The 22,302-nt window shown below is 41.2% G+C and overlaps 1 protein-coding gene across 1 annotated transcript in view; it reads left to right on the forward strand.

The window, feature by feature from the left end:
* The first annotated feature begins 311 nt into the window (after positions 1–311).
* The window catches only part of ITGBL1 (integrin subunit beta like 1), a 194,528-nt gene continuing 172,537 nt past the window's right edge, over positions 312–22,302 (forward strand). Inside the window, exons 1-2 of the mRNA XM_089507987.1 lie at positions 312–412; positions 3,660–3,871. Coding sequence (XP_089364113.1) covers positions 312–412; positions 3,660–3,871 — 313 coding nt within the window. The remainder of the gene's footprint in view (positions 413–3,659; positions 3,872–22,302) is intronic.

Below are 22,302 nucleotides of genomic sequence, written 5' to 3' on the forward strand. Positions count from 1 at the left end.
TTCAAGAACAGGATCGTTTGCTCAAAACTGTGAACAGGATACTTTATTATGTCAAAATAAACCATCTGGCCATACAACTGTTTCTAATTACTTCCCTGCCTAGACTGTAAACTTTGGGGTTTGGCACCAGCCTTTCCTTCCAGGATGCTGCCCAAATCCAGCTTCCAGGCAGCTAATCAAAGGCACTTGGTGGAGCATAGAGAGAAAGAGCTGGTTTTGACCAGCTCAAAACTCTGCAAGCCTACTGAGTCTGCCTGGATTTTGGACTCTCTAGCTGAACTCTTCATTTACAGCTGTCCTGAGATCTCATCATGTCCATACAGGGGCTGCTCAGCATAGTGCTGCTTCTGGTCCCATCTTCACTGTTCATCCTGCTGCCAGAAGTTCCCCAAAGTTTCTCCTTGTCCCTGAGGTAAGCGTCGCTGTTTTGTTAAGCAATTAGCTTTACAAGGTCTGGGCAACAGGTTGCAGCAAGAAAGTTGCATGAAGAGGTGTGTGTGAGTCCCCCCCCCCCTTCATCAATGTGCTGTTTGCCTTGGTTAAATTAAGCAAAAAGAATAATAATGTCTGAGTGCAGACATTCTTTTAGACATAATTTGCATTTTGACAGGGAACCACAGATGTGCACAATACATAAACTGCCCTAGTGCAGAGGGATTAGGCAGAAATGTGTTTTGAATTTTGAGCTTGGCCCTAATAAGGGTAAGATGAATTCTCTGGGACATTTATTGATTCTGTTTTTCTGGGTTCACAATAAGTTTTAGTCAAATGGTGTTAATTCGCAGTATACAGTGGTGCCCCGGGTTACGAAATTAATTCGTTCCGCTGTCAATTTCGTAACCCGAAAGGCTTTCGCAAGCCGAATTCCCATAGGCGCTAATGGGGAAAAGCCGCGATTCCGTGTGAAATCGCGCCGAAAAGCACCAAAAGTTTTTTCGTAACCCGAAAAAACTTTCGTAACCCGGAACAATGTTTTCCAATGGGATTTTTTCGTATCCCGAAAATTTCGTAACCTGGGTATTTCGTATCCCGAGGTTCCACTGTATTCATGTCACCCATAGTGGTAGAATTCAAAGATATAGCCGTGTTGTAGAATCGGTATGTTGTGAGACCTTGTAGCACCTTTGAGACTAACTGAAAAAAAGAAGTTGGCAGCATGAACTTTCACAGACTACAGTCTACTTCTGTATCTGAGCAATACCCAATGCTACAAGATCTCTCTACATACTCATGTCACCCAGTTCCTCTTGTACACATGGTCCCAGAGAAAGTCACTTTGCAGAAATCTAGTTCTAGTAACTTGGATAGCTTTTAGCCTCAATCTACGAAAGCCAATAAGAAGATTTACACATTCCCACCACAGTTATAAATTCAAATTAAGGTGCATAGTATTCTGTTGCAAAGTGTTGAGTATACTGTGGTCTGGCATTTGGAATCCTGCTCTCTTCCTTTGCCCCAAGGAAACAAATATTAGCTCTAGACTGAAACAAAGAAAAATAAGTAAAAATCCTGAGTCTGATGTGGGTTTGCTAACTGATGGAGCACATATCTTGAATGTCATCTGATGTGCCAGAGCTTGAAACAATTATTTATGAGTCTTTGTACTCTACCGGTTTATAGCACCATGATTCCACTTTAACTGCCTTGGCAGCATCCTGTGAAATCCTGGGGTTTGTAGTTCAGTGAAAGATTGGAGCTTGCTGGTTTAGAATTCTATGTAATCCTCCCTGAACTGCAAATACCAAGAATCCACAGGATGTTATCATGGCAGTTAAAGTAGAATAATAGTGCTGTAACTGTTCTGTGTAAAAAGGCCCTAGGATTTGGATTGAGGAGACTTGGGTCTACATCTTCATTTGCACTTTCTATGAGCATGTAAATCTGATCCATATCTGGTCCAACCTACCTCAAAGGATTGTTGTAAGGGTAAAATAAGGTCATCAACCCGCAATATCTTCTAAGCATCCTTGGGCAGCATATCTCTGTAATAAATAATATGTTGCAAGGTATTTACTCATTCACTTTGTACAGTTTCAAATTTAATTTTAAGAGAAATACTTAGCATCTTGATGCAAATTTAAGAGCTATAAGTCATTCTTAATTAAATGTAGGCATCTAAGTTATTCCTGGTCAGTGTCTCAATTATATACATTTTGTGGGTTTTTTTCAAAATCATGTCCAGTAAAATAGGTGCATTTGTTTATTTATTTAATTTGTCATCCACCTTTGTCCCAACATGAGACCCAAGACAGTTTACAAAAGTTATTACATGGTAAAGCTGAAAAAAACTATTGGTAAAAAGTTAAAACTGTTAAACAAGCTATTGTATTAAAACACCATTAATTTATATTTTTAAAATTTATATATTTTTAAAAAAAACACCATAAAATCATTTAGAAAACTAACAGTAAAGGTAAAAATACAGCAACCACACCACATAAGAAAACCAATTAATCATTAAATGCTTGTTTAAATAAAAAGGTCATTACTTGCCAGCGAAAGGAGAACAGCTTTGCCTCTGATGGAAGAAAATCTCACAGGCTAGTAGCAGTTACCTAGTAGCAACCACCTGTGCTCTTGCCAGACAGGTCTGTGACAGTACTGGATCTGAGAGAAAGCCTTCCTTCTAGGATCTTAAGACTCAGACAGGTTAATATAGGGACATGCAGACTTTCAGATAGTCTGGACCTAAGCCATTTAGAATTTTATATCATAACTTATTATTTGAGTTGTGTCTAGAAACAAAACAGTAACCAACTAGCCTATATATTGTCTATAACTAGCTGCTATCATCTCCATACCCAGGTAGAATGAAGTTTCCACATGATATGCAAAGGTATCCCCCCACTGAGTGTGTTACAGTAGCCCAAACAGGATATAACCAAGGAATGTGCCACCATAGCCATCTGTCACACTGTGCAAATACACACTTGGCCATCACTGAACCTGGACATCCTGGCTCAAGGCTGAGTCCAGGAGTTACAAGCTTGAGATTTCAGAGAGAGTCTAACTTCATCTGGCACATGCTGAATCCCTCTTCTCTGATTTGCCTTTCAACTGACCAGGAACAACGAGGCATGAAACATGGCCCAAAAGCACCAGCTTTGGTCTCATCCAGGGGCGTGGCCTACAGATGACGCATGCCCCCAGACTGGGCTGCAGTCATGCCACAGTCACCTAAGGTGGACCCTTTGGGATTGTTGTGTTTGGTTACTGCGGTCTCGTTCTTATAGGGGAAAAACTGGGGGTGGGGAGTGGCCAGAGGCTGCTCCAAGCTGCTGGTCTGCCTGACCACTTAGATAATAATAATAATAATAATTTGTTTTATTTATATACCGCTATTCCAAAGATCATAGCGGTGAACAGCAAGTAAGCTAATTAGCAAGTAAGCTAATTAGCCCCCAACAGTCTGGGTACTCATTTTAGCGACCTCGGAAGGATGCAAGCCTGAGTCGAGCTTGGGCCCTTTTGCTGGTCTTGAACTCGCAACCTTGTGGTCTTGAGTGAATGGCTGCAGTACAGGCATTTAACCACTGCACCACCAGTTTAGCCCCTAAATAATATTTAGAATAATTTGACATATGGGGCAATGGAGCAACTAAGTTCTACAGCTTTGTTTGTTATTGTTGTTTTAAAAACTGACGTTTGTATTCCTGCAGGAGTGGTTTGGGAACAGCCTTGTCTTGCAAATTGTCCTCCTCTGAGTCAGAACGCAGATGTCGATTCCCAGGTGGAAATCTTTGCAGTGGCAGAGGCCAGTGTGACTGTGGGGTCTGCATCTGCCAAGTGACTGAGCCAGGAAAATACTATGGTCCACTTTGCGAATGTCATGAGTGGGTGTGTGAAACCTATGATGGAGAGACATGTGCAGGTAAGCAAAACAAGCTAACCAACAAAGATTACATAGTATGTGTCAAGCATGGTCTTGCCATCCCTGCTCCCCTATCAGCCAAGGGAGGTCTCTGATACAAATGGACAAGTGGAAGCCTTTACTGTTGAATTCTGTCCTGCCTGTGTAAAAGGCTGTATAGTTCATGGGGGTGTTCACTGTGGGTGAAGCCAGCAAAAGTGAACTGACTCTAGGCAAGAAGGAGTGATACTGAACCACCAGTAGGGTAAGAAATGAAACAATACAGTCAGTGGATGAAGTTCATATTAAAAGAAAAGCAGGCTTGAACACAGAAGCAAGTGTGAAAAATAGGAGGAAGGAATATCAACAATCTAAGATATGCAGATGACACCATAGTACTATCAGAAAACCTCATAGACCGGGAACACCTACTAAGGAAGATCAAAGAAGAAAGTGCAAAGGTAGGGTTAATGTTGAACATAAAGAAAAGAAAAATAATTATCACCAAGAACCTTCAGAAGTTCAACCTAGACAATGAAGAAATAGAAATAGTAAAAGAATTCCCATATCCGAGATCAAACATTGATAGAAATGGGGACTGCAGTCAGAAAACCGGAAGAAGATTAAGGGGGGGGGGGGCTATGAAAGAACTAGAAAAGATTCTAAAATGCAGAGATATATAACCAAGCACAGAAGTTAGAACCATACAAGCCATTTACCCTTTATGGATGTGAGAGCTGGACAGTTAAGAAAGAAGATAGGAAGAAAATCAATTCATTTGAGATGTGGTGCTGGAGAAGAGTGCTGAGGATCCCATGAACAGCCAAAAAGACAAGCAAGTGGGTCCTAGAGCAGATTGAGCCAGAAACCTTCCTGGAAGCCAAGATGGCCAAACTGAGGTTGTCATACTTCGGACACATCATGAGAAGGAAGGACTTGTTGGAAAAGACAATAATGCTGGGAAAGGAGGACGAAAGTAGGAAGAGAGGAGGGCCACATACTAGATGGATGGACTCTAATAAGGAGGTCATAGGTTTGGGGTTGCGGGAATTAAGGAGAGCAGTGGAGGACAGAGGATCTTGGAGATGTCTCATCCATAGGGTTGCCATGAATTAAAATCGACTCAAGGGCAGTTAACAACAACAACAAGTCAACAACAACAACCCATAACACAGTGAAATGAAAGAGAAAGGTCTCCATCCTAAGCAGCTCAAGAATGAGCAGGGCTGTTCTGTAACATGACACTCACTGATGAACAGACCTATGCCTCTCAGTCTAATCTTAACAGGGTTGTTCTGAGGATAAAAGGGGATGGGGCAAGAACCATGCAGGTGGCCTCCTTGGTATTGAGCTTTACATATTTCAATAAATGTAATTATTACAGTATTATAATTAAATAGCTCTTGTTGTTCTTGTTGTTGTGTACCTTCAAGTCACTTTCAACTTACAGCAACATGAACCTATGCAACTTACAGCAACATGAAAATGGGTTTGTTTGTTTTTTGGCAGGTATGGGGGAGACAAGATTTGTTTGGAGGGAGTTTGCTTTTCCCTTCTTCTGAGGCTGAGAGAGAATGACTTCCCCAAGTTCACCCTACAGGTTTCCATGGCTTAGTGGGGATTTGAACCACTACATCACACTTTAGCTCTCTAAATAGCTCTTGTCACGTATAAACCTGAAATAGTCTATACTGTAGTTTTACCTTCTTGTAATTCTATAGAGGAAGGCTGCTGCCACACTGTAGAATTAATGCAATTTGACACTGCTTTAACTGTCATGGCTGCATCCTGTGGAATCCTGGAACTTATTGTGTGTTGTAATAATAATAATAATTATAATTTGTTTTATTTATATACCGCTATTCCAAAGATCGTAGCGGTGAACAGCAAGTAAGCTAATTAGCAAGTAAGTTTATTTGCTCACAACGGTCTGGGTACTCATTTTAGCGACCTCAGAAGGATGCAAGCCTGAGTCGAGCTTGGGCCCTTTTGCTGGTCTTGAACTCGCAACCTTGTGGTTTTGAGTGAATGGCTGCAGTACAGGCATTTAACCACTGCGCCACCAAGGCTCTGTGTTGTGTCACCTGAGCTCTCTGGCAGAAAAGGCTAAATATCTCACCAAACTACAAATCCCAGAGTTCCATAGTATTGAGCAATGGCAATTAAAGGGATGTCAAATTGCATTATTTCTGTAGTGTAGAGCAGGCCAAGTGCTGGCTTTGACTTTAGGTTCTAGAGACTGCAGTGGGGTTGCAGTCTAGGCTATTGCACACTGAAATAGGGTAGAGTCTGTGCCTGCTTTTAGTGAACCTCCCTCCCCCCATCCTTACATAGTTTATTCCACAGAGTGACCATGCTGTGACCTAAACCTTGACTGAAATAGAAAATAAGCCTTAACTAAAATAATGCAGTTTGAATCATAGAATCATAGAGTTGGAAGAGACCGCAAGGGCCATCCAGTCCAACCCCCTGCCATGCAGGAAATTTCAATCAAAGCATCCCTGACAGATGGCCATCCAGCCTCAGTTTAAAGACCTCTAAGGAAGGTCCGAAGGAGTTTGTTCCACTGTCGAACAGCCCTTACTGTCAGGAGTTCCTCCTAATGTTGAGGTGGAATCTCTTTTCCTGCAGCTTGCATCAATTGCTCCTGGTCCTTGTCTCTGGAGCAGCAGAAAACAAGCTAGCTCCCTCCTCAATATTGCCATGGCTCAATGCTATCCCATTCTGGGATTTGTAGTTTTGTGAGATATTTAGCCTTGTCAGAGAACTCAGATGCCACAACAAACTACAAATCCCAGGATTTCATAGCATTGAACCATGGCAGTAAAAGTGGTATCAAACTGTATTATTTCTGCAGTGCATATGCAGACCAAGAGGGGTGGATTGTGTTCTGTCAGTGTTGGCCCTTAAATGCCATGAAGTTATGCACCACATATGTTCTGTGTTGATTTTGTTATTCATTGTGACTCTGTGATCTCTTCAGTTTGCAATGCAGGAAAATAGTATGTACAGTCAGCCCTTTTATCCACATAATTATATTTATCCACAGATTGTTTATCCACGGATTCAAGCATCCATGGCTTGAAAATATTTAAAAAATATATAAATTCCAAAGCACAAACCTTAATTTTGCCATTTTATACAAGGGACACCATTTTACTATGCTACTGTATTTAATGGGACCTTGAAACCAAATCCCAGTGGATACAAAGGGCCCATAGTATTAGTATTGGTCACCTGTGAATGTAATGGATGATATCACTTCCAGCCACCATTTGTGCCCATTTGGAGGGGGGGGGGGCAATTATTTGGGGTGTTTTCTTTCATTTTCAAGGCCTCTGTGTGGGTGAAATTGCCATGTTTGCACATAGTTTCACGTTGGTTTGGTGTGATATTGCATGAAAAATCAACTGAAAATCAACCCAGAATTTTTTAAATGGGCTGGTTGAGTTATTCTCGAGCGTTCAAAATTAGGTATGGAGCTACATTTGCTTCTACTATACAGAACACTTTCCCCACTCCTTATGCAGGTGCAGCAAGACCTCACCTACTCAAGATTCCTTGTAGACATGACTTAATATGTACTTTGGATAGATTAATGTTGGACTTATTTCAGCATCAGTAAGAACTCCAATAACAACATGGGGGAGAAAACCTATAGTCTGATTTAATTGGGGGAAGTGGCGCCTTTGACTTTCCTATGTCATGCAAAACAGCAATAATAACAACAACAATGATGCTGTATATTTTGAGAACACAGCCACTTTGGAAAGAAGGCGTAAAAATAATATAGCCATGCACTGACATATGAACTGTGTTGAATTTCTGCAGTTAAAAGGAATGTTATTAACTGTAGAAATTCAACACAGTTCAATTTCAGTTTTATTTTCCTGGTGCTTCTTTCAGCGATGCAAAACTCTTGGGCAAAGAAGAATTAATCTTCCCTTTTTATGTGGTTGTTTTCAAGTGTTTGCAGCCTCTGAATTGATGTTCTATTTCCACATTAGTGTAATCTCTGTAATGTTCCTTTCCTTCAGGCTGGGTCATCCTTGCATGCTTCTAACCTATCAGGAATCCCATCCTGTCAGGAATCCCAAATGGATGTGATGAAATTTCATTGCCCAGAAGTGTGTCTGATTGGCTATGGAGTGATGACAGTGAACAAAGTTATATTACCCTCTCTTTGAATAGAAGTATTTTGAGGGTGAAGGGAAAAGAGAGTGGGTTACCATTACAGAGGCAACATTCTGTTTTGTTTGCTGTGTGGCAATGGCTTCAGCTCAAATACAGGTATGCTACTTTCAGCATAAAATGAAACTGAAAGCTGCCAGTACCAATACTTTATCTGAAGCTTACCTGGTTCTAAGTTATTACTGTTGACTTTCCACCCTAATACTCAATGAAGTCAGTGACATTTTACTGGAAAAAGAAAAAATAGGGCCAAATAGCTTAACCCACCTACACAATGAGGTCATAAAATACATGAATCTTTCGCTTGAGTTATACAGTACTACTTCCCTCCTTTCCCCACCTTTCTTTTTCTATCTTTTATGTGAGGGTTTTATTACAATAAATTTATATTATGGAGGAAAGGAAATATTATGGATCCATAATAACTGGGCTATCTGAAATATGGCAAGAATTCTCATCTAACAGCACATTCATTATGTTGATGCAACAATTAAGTAATAAAGCATTATACAAAATAAAATTACAATTTCAACTTAAAAACATATGAATAAAGAGCACCCTGAACCTATACAAACAAATGGCTAAATATCTCCAGCCGTATCAGTCTAAACATTATGGATCTGTGTTGGGGATAGTGAAAGCATCTGATGCTACTAGAATCTCTTCCTTCTGAAATGTCTGTAATTGAACTTTGGGATATCTTTCCAAGTCATTGAAGCTCATGGTGATTTCTATATGTCATTATGGATGGAGATGCAGAAGTTCATTTTGGAGAGCCCCTGAGACAGAAAGCCTTAGTCATGTTATGTACCCCTTTTGTCTCCTTTTTGTTTGATCTAGCCACCTTGAAAGATGCTGTGAAATGTTAACATTAACAACCACTTAGATGACAGCACATGGTGTAGGTTGCTTTGTTTAAACATTTTTTTTAATTTATATGCTACAGAAAATTGGTTAATGTTAATGGCAGCAGTATCATACCCTCCAATAGTCCTGAACTGGGAGGGACAGTCCCAGCTAAATATCACTCATCCCACCATTTCATCTGACTTTAAAATATCCCAGTTTTATTCTATTCCTGCCACGCCCCACTTGTTTTCATCTTGCTCCAATTGCTGCTAACTTGTGTTCAACATTCAAAATAGTGTGCACTTTATTAACCTACTGGAAGGAGTGGGGAGGAGAAGGCAGAATCTTGTCCTTCCCAGGAGTCTCAGGCAAAAGCAGTCTGCTGCAGCCTCTCTTGGATTGTGTCCAGTCATTAACAATCCTCATTAACAGTCTTTGCCATCTTGGCAACACTGATGTTATTGGCCATATGTGTTTTCATCTGTGCAAAGTTGGAGGCATGCAGGATGACTTATGTGAAACAGACACATTGATATGCACACACATACACACTTGTCTTTTACTGCTACCTCTGAAGCTAGCATATATTTTCCCTTTAAATTAATATCACATGGGATCAACCTATGCAAAAATGGAGCACTTGCATTATAGTCATAAACTGCCTTGTTTCAATGACTCCCCAAGAGTGCAAAAACAGGAACACTGTCATGTTGTCCAGCCATAATATATGGCTGGTGGGCTGCTTTCAGTTTCATGGGTTACAGAATGTTTAGGTCATTGTTAGACATAAGCCACAACTTCTGATACAGATAAGTATCTAGAATTATGATGGTGAACCATACACTATATTAATATCCATTTTGATTGAATATACTATATATTGGTCTTTACTTCTATCATGTTTTGAAACCTTCTTTATAGAGAATTGCTTTGGGCATGATATTAATGTTGACTGAGGATAAACTGCAGCCTTATTTTTCATTCTTATTAAAGTACAGGGGAACGTTCTCATTTTGTTCCTATTGTGCTGTTCAGTTTAATGAAGACCTTTTAGTTAATCTTTTCTTTGAGATTAATACTGATCCCAGGGAGGTTAAATGAGCATATATCAAAGGGGTTGCTTGTAGTTCAAACACTGCAGATGTGTTGATAATAAAACAGATTGCAGAAGTTTGCCTGGGGAAAGCAAGACAGCAATATTTCTTGTTCCATTAATTGCTTAATTTTAATGCATTTTAGAAGTCTTATTAGGTTAGCTGAGATCCAGGATATAAAGACTATATACAGGATATATATACAGGATATAAAGGGCAGTCAAAGTTGGCAGAAATGAAAAGGAAAGCAGATCCTGCCAGTCAGAAAACAGACATGCTTATTGATGTTATTTCACAGCTTGAAGATAGGAAACTGGGGCCCATTACAGATGGGCATAAAAGTACGTGCTCAGCACGTACTACGGCTAGAAAGGGGCGTCCGGAAGGGACACCCCAACCCTAGTAAGTGCTCAGCACGTACAAAATGGCGGCTCCCGTTCCACACGGTGGGCGCCATTACGATGTCACAACCACGCCGCCTCTAAACGGGGAGGCACGGTTGTGATGTAGTGGGGCTGCGGGAGGGCGTCTAGAGCGCCCTTTCTGAGGCCCCGGAAGGAGCTCCGTTTCAGAGCTCCTTCCAGCTTTGCGTCGCTGGGCGCAGCCTTTACATGGCTGCGCCCAGCGACGCAGAGGAGAAAGGGGCCAAGTGGCCCCTTTCTCCTTCTCCCTGCCATCGCCGGGTGTCCTTTGGGCTTGAAGCCCCAAGGACACCCCTTTCCAGACCACGGGGAAGCGGCCTTTTCCCACTTCCCCGTGGCCTGGAAAGCAGCGGATCGGGGCCTCGGAGGCTGCCGGTCTGGCAGCTGAGGCCCCGATACAGTGGGGAAAGGGGCGGGTGCAGGCCGCCCCAAACGGGCGGTCTGTAACCCGCCTGGATCTCTAGTCAAAGGTTTACCTTAACACAGGTGGAATAAACCAGCATAGGTGGCAGGTGTAAATCCTGACCCTAATGGCTCTGCCCAAATGTGCTCCTCCTCAGATATTTCCACATTCAACTACACATGAATGAAAGCTTTCACCTTTGCAGCATCCTTCAGGAAGCCCTTAAGAGAAGTCAATGCATATGGAACACTAGTGAAAATTTTACTTGTAAACTCATGCCCTCATCACAGTTTTAGTCCATCCATTTTCAGGCTAGGGCCTGAATAGGGCTTGAGCTTTCTCATGCTACATTTAGGTAAGGAGTGGAAATCATGAAGCCCTCTAGATTTTGTTCTATTGCTAGAATTCCTTTCCATTTAAGGTTGCCATAATCTGCTACCACTAAAATGGGACAAAACGTAGAAAAAATGTAGGACAAAATGTAGGACAAAATTGCCCAAAATGTAGGACATTCAAGATGGAATGGAGGACACAATCAACTAAAACCCAGAAACATTAATAATAAAAAAATTAATATAAATCATTATTTACAAAAAAATTCCCCCCCCCCCCCTCAAATACAAAAAAAGAAAAGAAATTACAGTAGTGTGAGATGCATCTGCGGCTGCTGGAGAAAGCCGCTGGAGCCGGAGGACTCCTTGGCACAGTTGCCTCTCTGGAGCTACGGAAGAAGGCATCCTTCTTTGGGGCCAGAGCCGCGGAAGGAGGCCTTGCCATGCCAAGGCTCCTTTTATGGGGCCTAGCCAACTGGCTAGGCCCCTCAGCTCCATCACAGGCGGCAGAGCTGTGGAAGGAGGCCTCGCTGCGGCAAGGCCTCCCTCAGCTCCGCTGCCCGCATCGGGGCCGTGGATGGAGGCCTCGCCGCAGCAAGGCCTCCCTCGGCTCTGCTGCCTGCGACAGGGCTGTGGAAGGAGGCCTTGGCACAAGGCCTCCTTCTTTGGGGCCTAGCTGGCTAGGCTCCTTGGCTTCGTCGCAAGCGACGGGGCCATAGAAGGAGGCCTTGCAGCCTTGTCACAGGTGGTGGAGCCGAGGGGGGCCTTGCTGCAAGGCATCTTCCTTTGGGGCCTAGCCAGCTGGCTAGGCCTCTCAACTCCATCACGGATGGTGGAGCTGCGAAAGGGGGCCTTGCCGTGCCAAGTCCTCCTTTTATGAGGAGCCGGCTAGGCCCCTCAGCTCCATCGAAGGCAGCTAGACCTTGCCGGGACTTTTGCCAACCCGGGACGGGACATTCCCAATGGTCCACAAAGCAGGATATGGCAACCCTATTTCCATTGGCTATGTTGGCTAGCAATGATGGGACTTGCAATCCAACAACATCTAGACAACTGCATGATTTCCACCTCTGGTTTAGAGTCCAAGATATGTTTAATTAAGGAATATAACAGAAGGAGAGCTTCCCATGCCCTCTTCTCCTCTGCAGCTTGAAAAAAACTTGCTGGAGATCAGTGAGATATACTCAGAGTTGCAGTTCAACGACATTTGAGAGGCCGTATGAGTCTAACCCTTGATCTAGATTTTGTAAATAACAATTATATTTACTAATTGCATTATTCCTGAGATGTTACACACTTCTGCATTAATCCTGAACCACATCACTACTCGCATAAACAATTTTAAATAATCTTTTTAGTTGCACTTGATTTGGGCAAACACCTGTGTTCATTTTGGGGAAATGGGGGGCTGCCTCTATTGAAGCTATGTTTCCTTTGAATAAGAGGCAACTGCGAGCTTTAGCAATAGTTGTGGGATCAGTACATTAATTTGGATCACAACAGTCACTATCTGTCTAGATCTAAAGGCATGTTCACATGGACAGACCACACATGTGAACTGATGTTTCCTCCTGGAAGCTTTATAAGCAACCACAGTGATTTGTGCTTACCCAAAAATGTGCTGCCATGATGAAAGAAATCATTCAAAGAAATGGTGTTCTTTTGTGAAGTGACACTGTGCTCTGTGCCCTACGGATAACCCCACAAACACCAAAAGTTCTCATACAAATGTCAGTGTTGCAAAAAAACATGCCTGTAGTCAAGGCAACCTTTTATTAGTCATATAGTCAAGGCAACCTTCTATCAGTCATATACTTGAATGATGTGCTGAACTCTATATAAGTCCAGATAATTGTTTGCATTTTTAAACTAGAGACAAATTTAATTAATTATAGAATCATATGGTTTGAAGAGACCACAAGGACCACTCAGTCCAACTCTCTGCCATGCAGGAACTCACAATCAAAGCATCCCTGACAGATGACCATTCAGCCTCTGTTTAAGAAGGAGACTTCACCACCCTCCGAGGGAGTGAGTTCCACTGTAGAACAGCTCTTGCTGTCAGGAGGTTCCTCCTAATGTTTGGGTGGAATCTCTTTTCCTTTAGCTTGCATTCATTGTTCTGGATCCTATTCTCTGGAGCAGTGAAAAACAAGCTTGCTCCAATAACCACAGTGTTTCTGGAGTACAATTGACTTTTGTGGGATTATTTACAAGGCTGGGCTAGCATTATTTTTATTTGTATTTTAAAAATAATCTTAACCCACTGCCATCAGCCAGCCAACATAACAGCCTGTTAAGTCCCCTTAATTCCAAGAATTTCCAGAGGGGTAGCCATGTTATTGAAGCAATTCAATAGAATCCAGTTGCACCTTAAAGATTAAAATATTTGTGACTGCATGAGCTTTTGTGGACTATTGCTGACCTTACTGTATAAGGGGATTCCAAATGGACAACTAGTGAATCCAATTAAAATAAAAATGATATAGATCTCTCACGCTTAAATTATTGCAGCATAAATTGCATTTCTGTGGATTCATCTGTCACAATAACAATCTGAGCTCTTCAGCCACCTGAAGTGGAATAAGAAGTGTTGCATCAATACACTTCTTGTCGTCATTGTTGCTGCAAGATATTTCTGTCAGCAAGCTCTGTCGAGAGTATAGCAGGTACTGTTCACAGAGCCATGACAGCCCAAATGCATGACTTTGAGGGCCAACATTCTTCAGAGCCAAGCATTCTGGGAAGCCTATCCTAGAAGTCTGCCTGTATCAAGACAGCACAGGTGATATTCTAGGACATCTCTCACAATTCCCATCTCTGAAAACTCCTCAGATCCAGTCATTTGTGTCCTTACCAGTGCCAGAGAACCATGTCATAACCATTTCAACGTACATAGGTCTTTGGAGTGCTGGAGGCCCACCTGGCTGAGGTGAAGTTTGCACAATTCACCACCCCTCATTCTTTGTTATCTGAAATGATCGCCTCACACTGCTAAAAAGAAGGATCATGTATAGCACTACTGTACTGCTTGAAGACCTACATCTGTACGTGCAGACCTAATTGTATCATTCTTTAAAATGAAATCCACAAACTGAGTGTTGTTTAGGCAACAATTTCATCTCCAATGCATGATGCAATTGCTTGTGCCAATGTAGCTGCAAGCCTGCACATGCTACAGTAACATCACAAGATGAACCTACAACACAGTCACTTGCTTAACTGTATTGCAAGATTGTGGAGTTGTGTTCCTCCAGATGATTTGGGAATGCAACTGCCGCAATCCATTACATTGGCTCTGGTGACTACTGGTCATATGAGCTGCACTCCAACAACATCTGGACAGCCACATATTTCCCTCTCTTGACTTAATGTAACATTAGCAATGACAATACTGTGTCCCAGATCAGGATTCTTTCAGCATTAGCAGCTGCAGCAGAGTAAAGGGCTAATGGATAAATTGAGGACATTTGTTCCCTGAAGATCAGTAAGTGCAGGGATGAGACCTGATCGATGTTGTAGATATTTGACATTGAAAGGGAGTCATAAAGTGGGATGTGGTTTTCTATTCTGCTGTCACTTTATGTTCATCTGTCCAGAGTATTTTGACTGAGTACTTCCGTCCTTACTTCTTGCTCAATCACATTGACAGCTCTGATGAGCTGTGACAGGTGGGGCTGGAGACTTCCTCCTCCCTAACTTTCCATTCAGATGACTTCTGGATATTAGCAGTTGTAGCATCTGGTACATAATTAAGCAGAGCTTTCAGTTGCAGCTTTGGTTTACGTCGCAGCTTCATAATGGAAGTTGGCAGTTTGATGTCAAAGTCAAAGTCTTCCCCAGGCTATGCATCTCATTAGGCCGGTGTAGTTCAGGCACTTGACTTCCAATATTGAGCAGTACAATGGGCAGATATGTATGGTCAATTGTGTAATAGGAATGCAATCATTTGCTGATTTTCAACTTGAAGGAAGCAACAAGTACAGCGCGCCCGCTCCATATGCAGGCGTGCCATAAGCAGCTTCCACTTTATACAGAAGCTGCACTGAAATACAGAGAATGGTGCGTGCACCCATGTTTATGCAGTATTTGCCTTACACAGGGGTGGGGGTAGGGGTCCCGAACGGATCCCCACGTAAAGCAAGACTGCACTGTAATTTTAGATTTTTTCTTCCTGCTGCAAGAAATTCTTCCAAAATGGTTGCATTATGTTATTCCTACCAGGGTTCCAGGTGCAGCAGGAGGCAAGATCTGATGGGCATAGAGGATGAGTTGCAATGATATATCTTGGGTCTATTCCTGTACTAAAGTACTGTCTCTGACAAGCCCCAAGGTCTGAATGTTTAAACCTGACAGCAGGGCAACAAGACAAGATTGGGATTCTGTTGGTGTACCATCCTCACAATTGGCTGAGTGTATCCCTGCATGAGCTGCCAGAGGTGGTCTTAGAGATGATGTTGATGCACTCCCCCAGCTGTTGGGCATTTTAACACCCATGCCAAATCACCTTCATCGGGACAAGCTCAGCATCCCATGGCTCCCATGGCAACTATGGGCCTGTCTCACTTAATATCTGGCCTTAGACACATAGCAGGCCATACTCTTGACATTTTTTTTAAAAAAAATTGTAGATGAAAGTGGTCTGTGGGTAGAAGTGTTTGCAAGAACTCTGTCATCATGGATAGATGACTACCTGATAGGGTTTAGATTTGTTAAAATTCCCAATCTCTGTGTGTGGAGTTGGGGTTGGGGCTATTGAAATGTTTTCCTCCAAACTAATGGGTCCAGAAAGATTCCTGAATGTTCTGGGGGATTTTTCTGCTGCTATGGTTGGTGATTCTGTTGATGCCCTGATTGTTTTGTGGAATAGGGAGATGACTCAGGCAACTGACACAATCACTTTCAAGTGTCCTTTACTTGGGTACAGAGAATGGGCTCCTTAGTTTTCTGGGGAGCTGAGGCCTTTGAAGTACTTGGTCTATTTTAAAGCCTATTCCACACTAATGGGGGCAGCAAATATTTGTTTCTTTGCCTCTATTACATCAGCTCAATCTTGTCTAGTGCATCTGTTCTGGATAGTTAAAGAGCTATTACATCCTAGACTTCAGAGTGCTGAGGAGGAGCCCTCAGGAAAGTCTTGCGACACGTTTGCTATATATTTTGCAGGAAAATTGATCAGATTTGTTCTCACTTACACTCCTCATTGAAGGTAGAGTCTGGGGTATTTTAATTTTTTTAAACAGTATTTCATTTTTTTTCTTAAAATATGTTTATCTTTGTATTGTGTTAATTGTTTTTATTTGTGTATTGCATTGTGAGCACCTGTGGGCTGGGAGGCGATACAGAAATATCTTAAATAAATAAATAAAGATAGAGATCACATATTCTCAGTCTGGGATTTATTCTTCACAAAATTTGAATGTGGTGAAATTGAAGCAGAAGGTATGTCCTTTGGTTGGCATGCCTATTTAATTTATGAAAAAGACAAGCAAAATAAATGTTTTCAGGAACATTGCATTAGGAAAGCATTAATCAAAATTTGGAATAAATATAAAAGAAGGATGTTTCCAACTATAGAAGGATGGGTAACACCCCATGAAGCCTTCTACAGAAAAGAGATGGTTTGAGAGGGGAAATGGTATAAGTATAGAGATTTAATTGAAAACTGTGGAGATACTACAAACTTGAAATCAAAGGAGAAATTGAATAAAGAAGGCTGGAATATTAATTGGTTTGCGTACTCACAAATTCTGAGTAGATATAGAGAAGATATAAAACAACGAAAGGTAATGATTAAAGAAGGAAATTCCGAATTAGGGAAATTATTGGTAGATAACACAGATAACTCAATTGGGAAAATATACAGATTATTATTAAAATAAGAATTGGAAGAAGAAGTGGTTAAGGAACACATGATTAAATGGGAAAGGAACATAGGACATCCTATAGAGTTATCCCAATGGGAAAAATCTTGGCAAAATAACTTTAAATTCACAGTTTCTCAAGGACTACATGAAAATTTTTATAAGATATTTTATCATTGGTATCTTCCACCAGATAAATTAGCAAAAATCTACAAACTAAATAATAATCGCTGATGGAAATGTAAAAAAGAAGTTGGAACTTTTTTTCATCTTTGGTGGACTTGTAAAAAAGCCAAGAATTATTGGAGAGAGATAAATGCTCAAATTAGTCAAATATTAGGGAAACCAATTAACTTCATCCCAGAATTGTATCTATTGGGTATGTTTGACAACAAACTGTCGAAAAGGGAAGAAAAGATCCTGTTTTATATGGTAACCACGGCACGTGTTTGCTATGCTCAAAGATGGAAAAATGAAGAATGCCCAACAGTAGAAGACTGGATGTTTAAGTTATATGAGGCAATCGCAATGGATAAGTTAACCATGGCTCTAAGAAATGAACAAAAAACCCAACTAAATGAGGAATGCATCGAGGTTATAAAATTTTTTGAACAAAAATGGGGTCAATCTGCAACTGTCTCATTAATTTGAATTTAAAATTACGAAAGAATATAGAATTTACAGAATGAAGTGTATATACACCTAGGATACTTATATACAATAAGGAATGTAGGATCCACTAATAGACAGGCAAAGATCAGGAAGTCATAACATACAATAATGGATCAAGATTGGTATAGGAAGTCACTGTATGAAGTTATAAGAAGCTACTAGTGAAATGAAAAGAAAGATAGAACTGACTATGAAGAGTTTAAAGGACAAGATAATAAGATCATAGAGTAGATTTGAGATGGGTAAGGTAAGTGAAAGAAGGTAAGAGTAGGTAGGAGAAGAGGAGATAGAAGAGAAGAGTTAAAGGAAGGAGGGTTGTAGAAGAAGAGTCAAAAGGGAAGGTAAAGATAGGGTGCTTTGAAGGTAAAGAGAGAGATAAAGAATGATTAAGGATAGTTATCATTACAGTATATGTATTATGATCCATAAACTCTTGTTAGGAGAATAATAAGACTAGAGCTTAATGTATAGTCATGATAAATTTATGGTTTTCTTTTTTTTTGTTTTGTTTTTTCTTTTCTAGTTATGTATGTTTGTCTGTATGTACTGTTACTGTATTATGCTTTATTGTTTTGTAATATATTATGTATATTATGTATTTTAACAATAAAATTAAAAAAAAATTTTTAAAAATTGAATGTGGTAATTTTTTTATTTTTATTTTTGCACAGAGAACAAGAGGTTCTGTAAAAAAAACAAAAACAAAATAGTGCTTTCTGCAAAGAAAATGTTGTAGTTCCAGTCTTACTCTGCACAAAATTCAAAGATAATATTTTTTTTGCATAGAAAACAGCATACTCTCCAGAGATAAAAAATATTTACTTCATAAGTAACAACATTTTCTATGCAGAAGATAATATTTCTGCACTGAAGTATTATTTTCTGTGCAGAAAATGTTGTGCAAAACAACCACATGCACATTTTGTGTAGAATAAATTATGAACTGTGAAGATTGTCATCACTTCAGGATTTTTCTCATCAGGGTCTCTTGCCACTTTTCTAATTGGGGTTTCTTGACACTTGAGAAAGATGGGGCCAAAACAGACCAGCAAAAAATGCCGGCTTCGAGGTGGCATGGGGGCATGGTGTATGTAAGGCACGTGCCCCGAGGCTGCCCCCAAGCCTGAGTCACATTGCCCCACTGGTCACACGGCAGGCTGTGTCACGACATTTCTGCAGTGCAGGGTTTACACGCACAGTGCCACAGAAATGTCAAAAAGCCGCTACCTTCATTGAAAGGGCACCTTTTTTCCACCCCAAAAAGGAGTGGCTTTTGGGCCAAAAAAACACTGGATTGAGTCTATGGCATGTGGTTGCTGCGGCCCTGATCCAGTGCTCAAACGGGTGGCATAGAGCCTCCCCTTTATGACTGTCTGTTTTGGCCCATTGTTTTGTTTGTTTGTTGTTGTTGTTGTTGACACTTGAGAAACATGGGGCCAAAAGAGACCCATGTTGTTTAACCATTTTTCAAATATTTTTAACATTCTTTCTATTCCTACTATGTAGAAGACACTTCTGTCTCTTCCATTCTAGTGGATTAGATACATCCATCTATGAGGCTGTTTATAAGGGCCAGACCAACTCATGTCACGAAGATGGGGAGGAATTCCCCATTTCTGTTCTGCTTGAGGTCACAACAGAATATCCAGCCTGGCAAGTGAATTAATTTTTAAAGATTGGCAGTGGCAACTGTTGGCTGCAGTATCAGTAGAGCAGTGAAAATGTCCTGAATTTTAGTCTAAACTTTATAGGAGTTTTTCAGTATGCTGAATCTGTTTTGTGGATTGGGGTTTATAACCTTTGATAGCTCCTTTAATGTTTGGATTGGATCTCAAAGCAGATTCGCCACCCACTAACACTGACACCCACTGGGCAGGATCCTCCATTGCACCTAAAAAAGCTGGCCAGACATTAGTACAAGCTAGACATTAGACTGCCTTCTTCTGTCTGACAGTAGGGTGAAAACTTAAATTCATAACTAGTTGTTTTCTTACTGGATTATGAAGAGCAAAAGAAGATAATTTAAAGCGTCATCAGCCCATTTGTTATCAGAATTAGATTGGATCGTGTGCATTTTAGGTATGCGTCCAGCTACTCATCATATGTGCCACTGTCTGCCACCCAGTGATATCTGTAGGCACTGTGAAGCTCCAGTAATTGTGCAAGGATGATAATTTGGCCCATCAATTATTAGAAACACCAGCGACATTTCTCACAGATACTAGCTGTCCCCAGTTATGAAAATTTCACAAGTAAACTGTGGAGGGAATGTGTGACAATCCTTCCCATACAGATTTTGCTTCACCTCAAAGTAACAGGGAGGTGAGTCTGTGGGGAACTAGCAATGCATCAGCTCTGCTCCAGACTGAACTGGGGAATTCAAAATGGTTATAGCAAAAAAGATAAAATAGGGGTTTATTGTCAAACAGCAACAGCAACAAGCACCTTGTGTTGGACCTGCTCTGTCTGTCCGTCCGTCCGTCCGTCTGTCCGTCCGTCCTTGATTTTACTTGCTTGCATGCATGTCCACAGACATACACATGTGCATGCACATGTGCATGCACACTGGGAACATACAGCCCGCCCGCGCCATACGCGGGCGCGCCTTACGTGGCCTTGAGCACACGTGCTCAAGCCGCGGGGCGTGCGCAGGGCGGAAGGGGCGGCGCGTCCCATTCAATTGAATAGGTGCGCGCGCCCATTGCGCCCCACGTGTGGCTGCGCCGCCGCGCCGCCGCGCCGCCGCGCACGAGCCCCATTGTTTCCAATGGGGCTCGAGCATAGGCGGAATTCGCCTTACGCGGAGGGATCCGGAACGGATCCCCCGCGTAAGGCAAGGACGGACTGTAATTAAATGTAAACCTCCTAAATTTTGAGACACGGAAGAACATGACTAAATTATAACTGTCAAGCCACATTGAATCCCAGTTAATAGCAAAAATAATTAGCGCAGGCATATCAGGGCTATTGGTTGATAGGTGTGTTGCTCACAGTGACAGCCCACTGTAGCCTGGATATATCCAAAGGTCTCTCTAAGCTGAACCTTGGATGCTGTTACTCACCCAGTTCTGTGTTGAACTAAGATTCTGGAAGAACAGGGTTTGAATCTCTGCTTGGCCGTGAAAACCCAGTCAGTGTCTTGAGCAAATCACAGTCCCTTAGTCTGGGAGAAAGGCAATGGCCACCCCCCCTGTGAACAAATCTTGCCAAGATAACCCCATGATAGGCTGGCCTTGGGGTCACCATAAGCTGGAAATGACTTGATGGCACACAGCAGCAAAAACACTTGGCATTGTTCTTAATTTTTATGGATTTTATATTTGGGTGGCTTCTGGCATATTAAACGGAAAACTTACTGAACACTGTGGGAGAGACACTGAATTAATATAAACACTGGCAGGCTATTGACAAGCTTGGGGACTCTTCCAATTTTACAGTTTTATGGTTCTGTGACAGTTTACAAAAGAATAAGCATGTAAGTACAGTATGTTGCAGCAAAAGCCATGGATCATATCGCTGTCCTAACTAGAATAGACCCATTAAATCAATTATTCAACATGTTGCTAAAACCCAGTATTTAGCTGGTAAATGCTAGCTGAGCTAACGATAATTTTTTTTTAAAAAATGTGGCAACTGAAAGACTAGCATGTTTATTATGGCTTGAACATTTGTGGGCCATAGGCCACCACATCAGATGCATAGTATGTATGCCGTACATATGGTTGGAAATGGGATTGTAGACATTGCGATCAGTGAAATAATAAGTGCACAAAGACTGACAAGGACGACTGCATTATTAAAGCTGGTCATTCATAAAACTTGTTGAATTGACAAGATTGTCTAGTCATGTCCAAATGTAGCTTTTATTAAATTGACATCTTACTGGATAAGGCTGCCACATTTGCTGAGAGTATAAAAATATTTCTAACTTTCTAAAGGTAGATGCTGACATCAATGACATCACTAGAGTTGGTGTCACCTGGTGCAGTAACTCATGGTGTCACACCCCCTATGAACTCCTCCCATTTAGAATCTTTAGTAATGTTTTTTGTTCTAATGTTACTCATAAATAGTAATGCTTGTATATTACTGAAGGTAATAGCAATAGTTCTGAGTCTGACATAAACAACTAGCAAAATTAAAATTATACCTTTAAATTGCAATATCATGTGCACAGCCTATATGTATTTACATGCACATAGTTTTATGTCATTAAAATGAAAATTTGATAAGATGTGTTTTTATTAAAAATTAATAAGAATAAACAATGGTTTTTAAAATAATTTTTAAAATTTTAATTTTTTTTTAAATTACATTTTTTTTAGAAAACCACCTAGGTCCTCTCCTTTCTCCTCTCACTAAGTCTCACTCCACTCACAGCATCTCTTCAGAGTTTAAAAGAGACCCAGATGAATGCTATAGCTGTTTCTGCTGAAAGGTAGAAGTTTCGGGAGCAGTGGTGTCATCCCCCCCCCCTTTTAGAGTGTCACCTAGTGTGGCCCACATCTCTCACACACCCTAATGATGCTCCTGGCTGACATGATGTTCCAAATTTTCTAATTGCGGTTGAGAGGTCAAAAATGAACGATCTACAGACTTCTTTCCCTCTTCTCTTGTACAAATTA

Source organism: Sceloporus occidentalis, unplaced genomic scaffold (genome assembly GCF_023333645.1).
Source record: "Sceloporus occidentalis isolate IW3139 unplaced genomic scaffold, rSceOcc1.0.p SCAF_2, whole genome shotgun sequence".
NCBI classification, from domain to species: domain Eukaryota; kingdom Metazoa; phylum Chordata; class Lepidosauria; order Squamata; family Phrynosomatidae; genus Sceloporus; species Sceloporus occidentalis.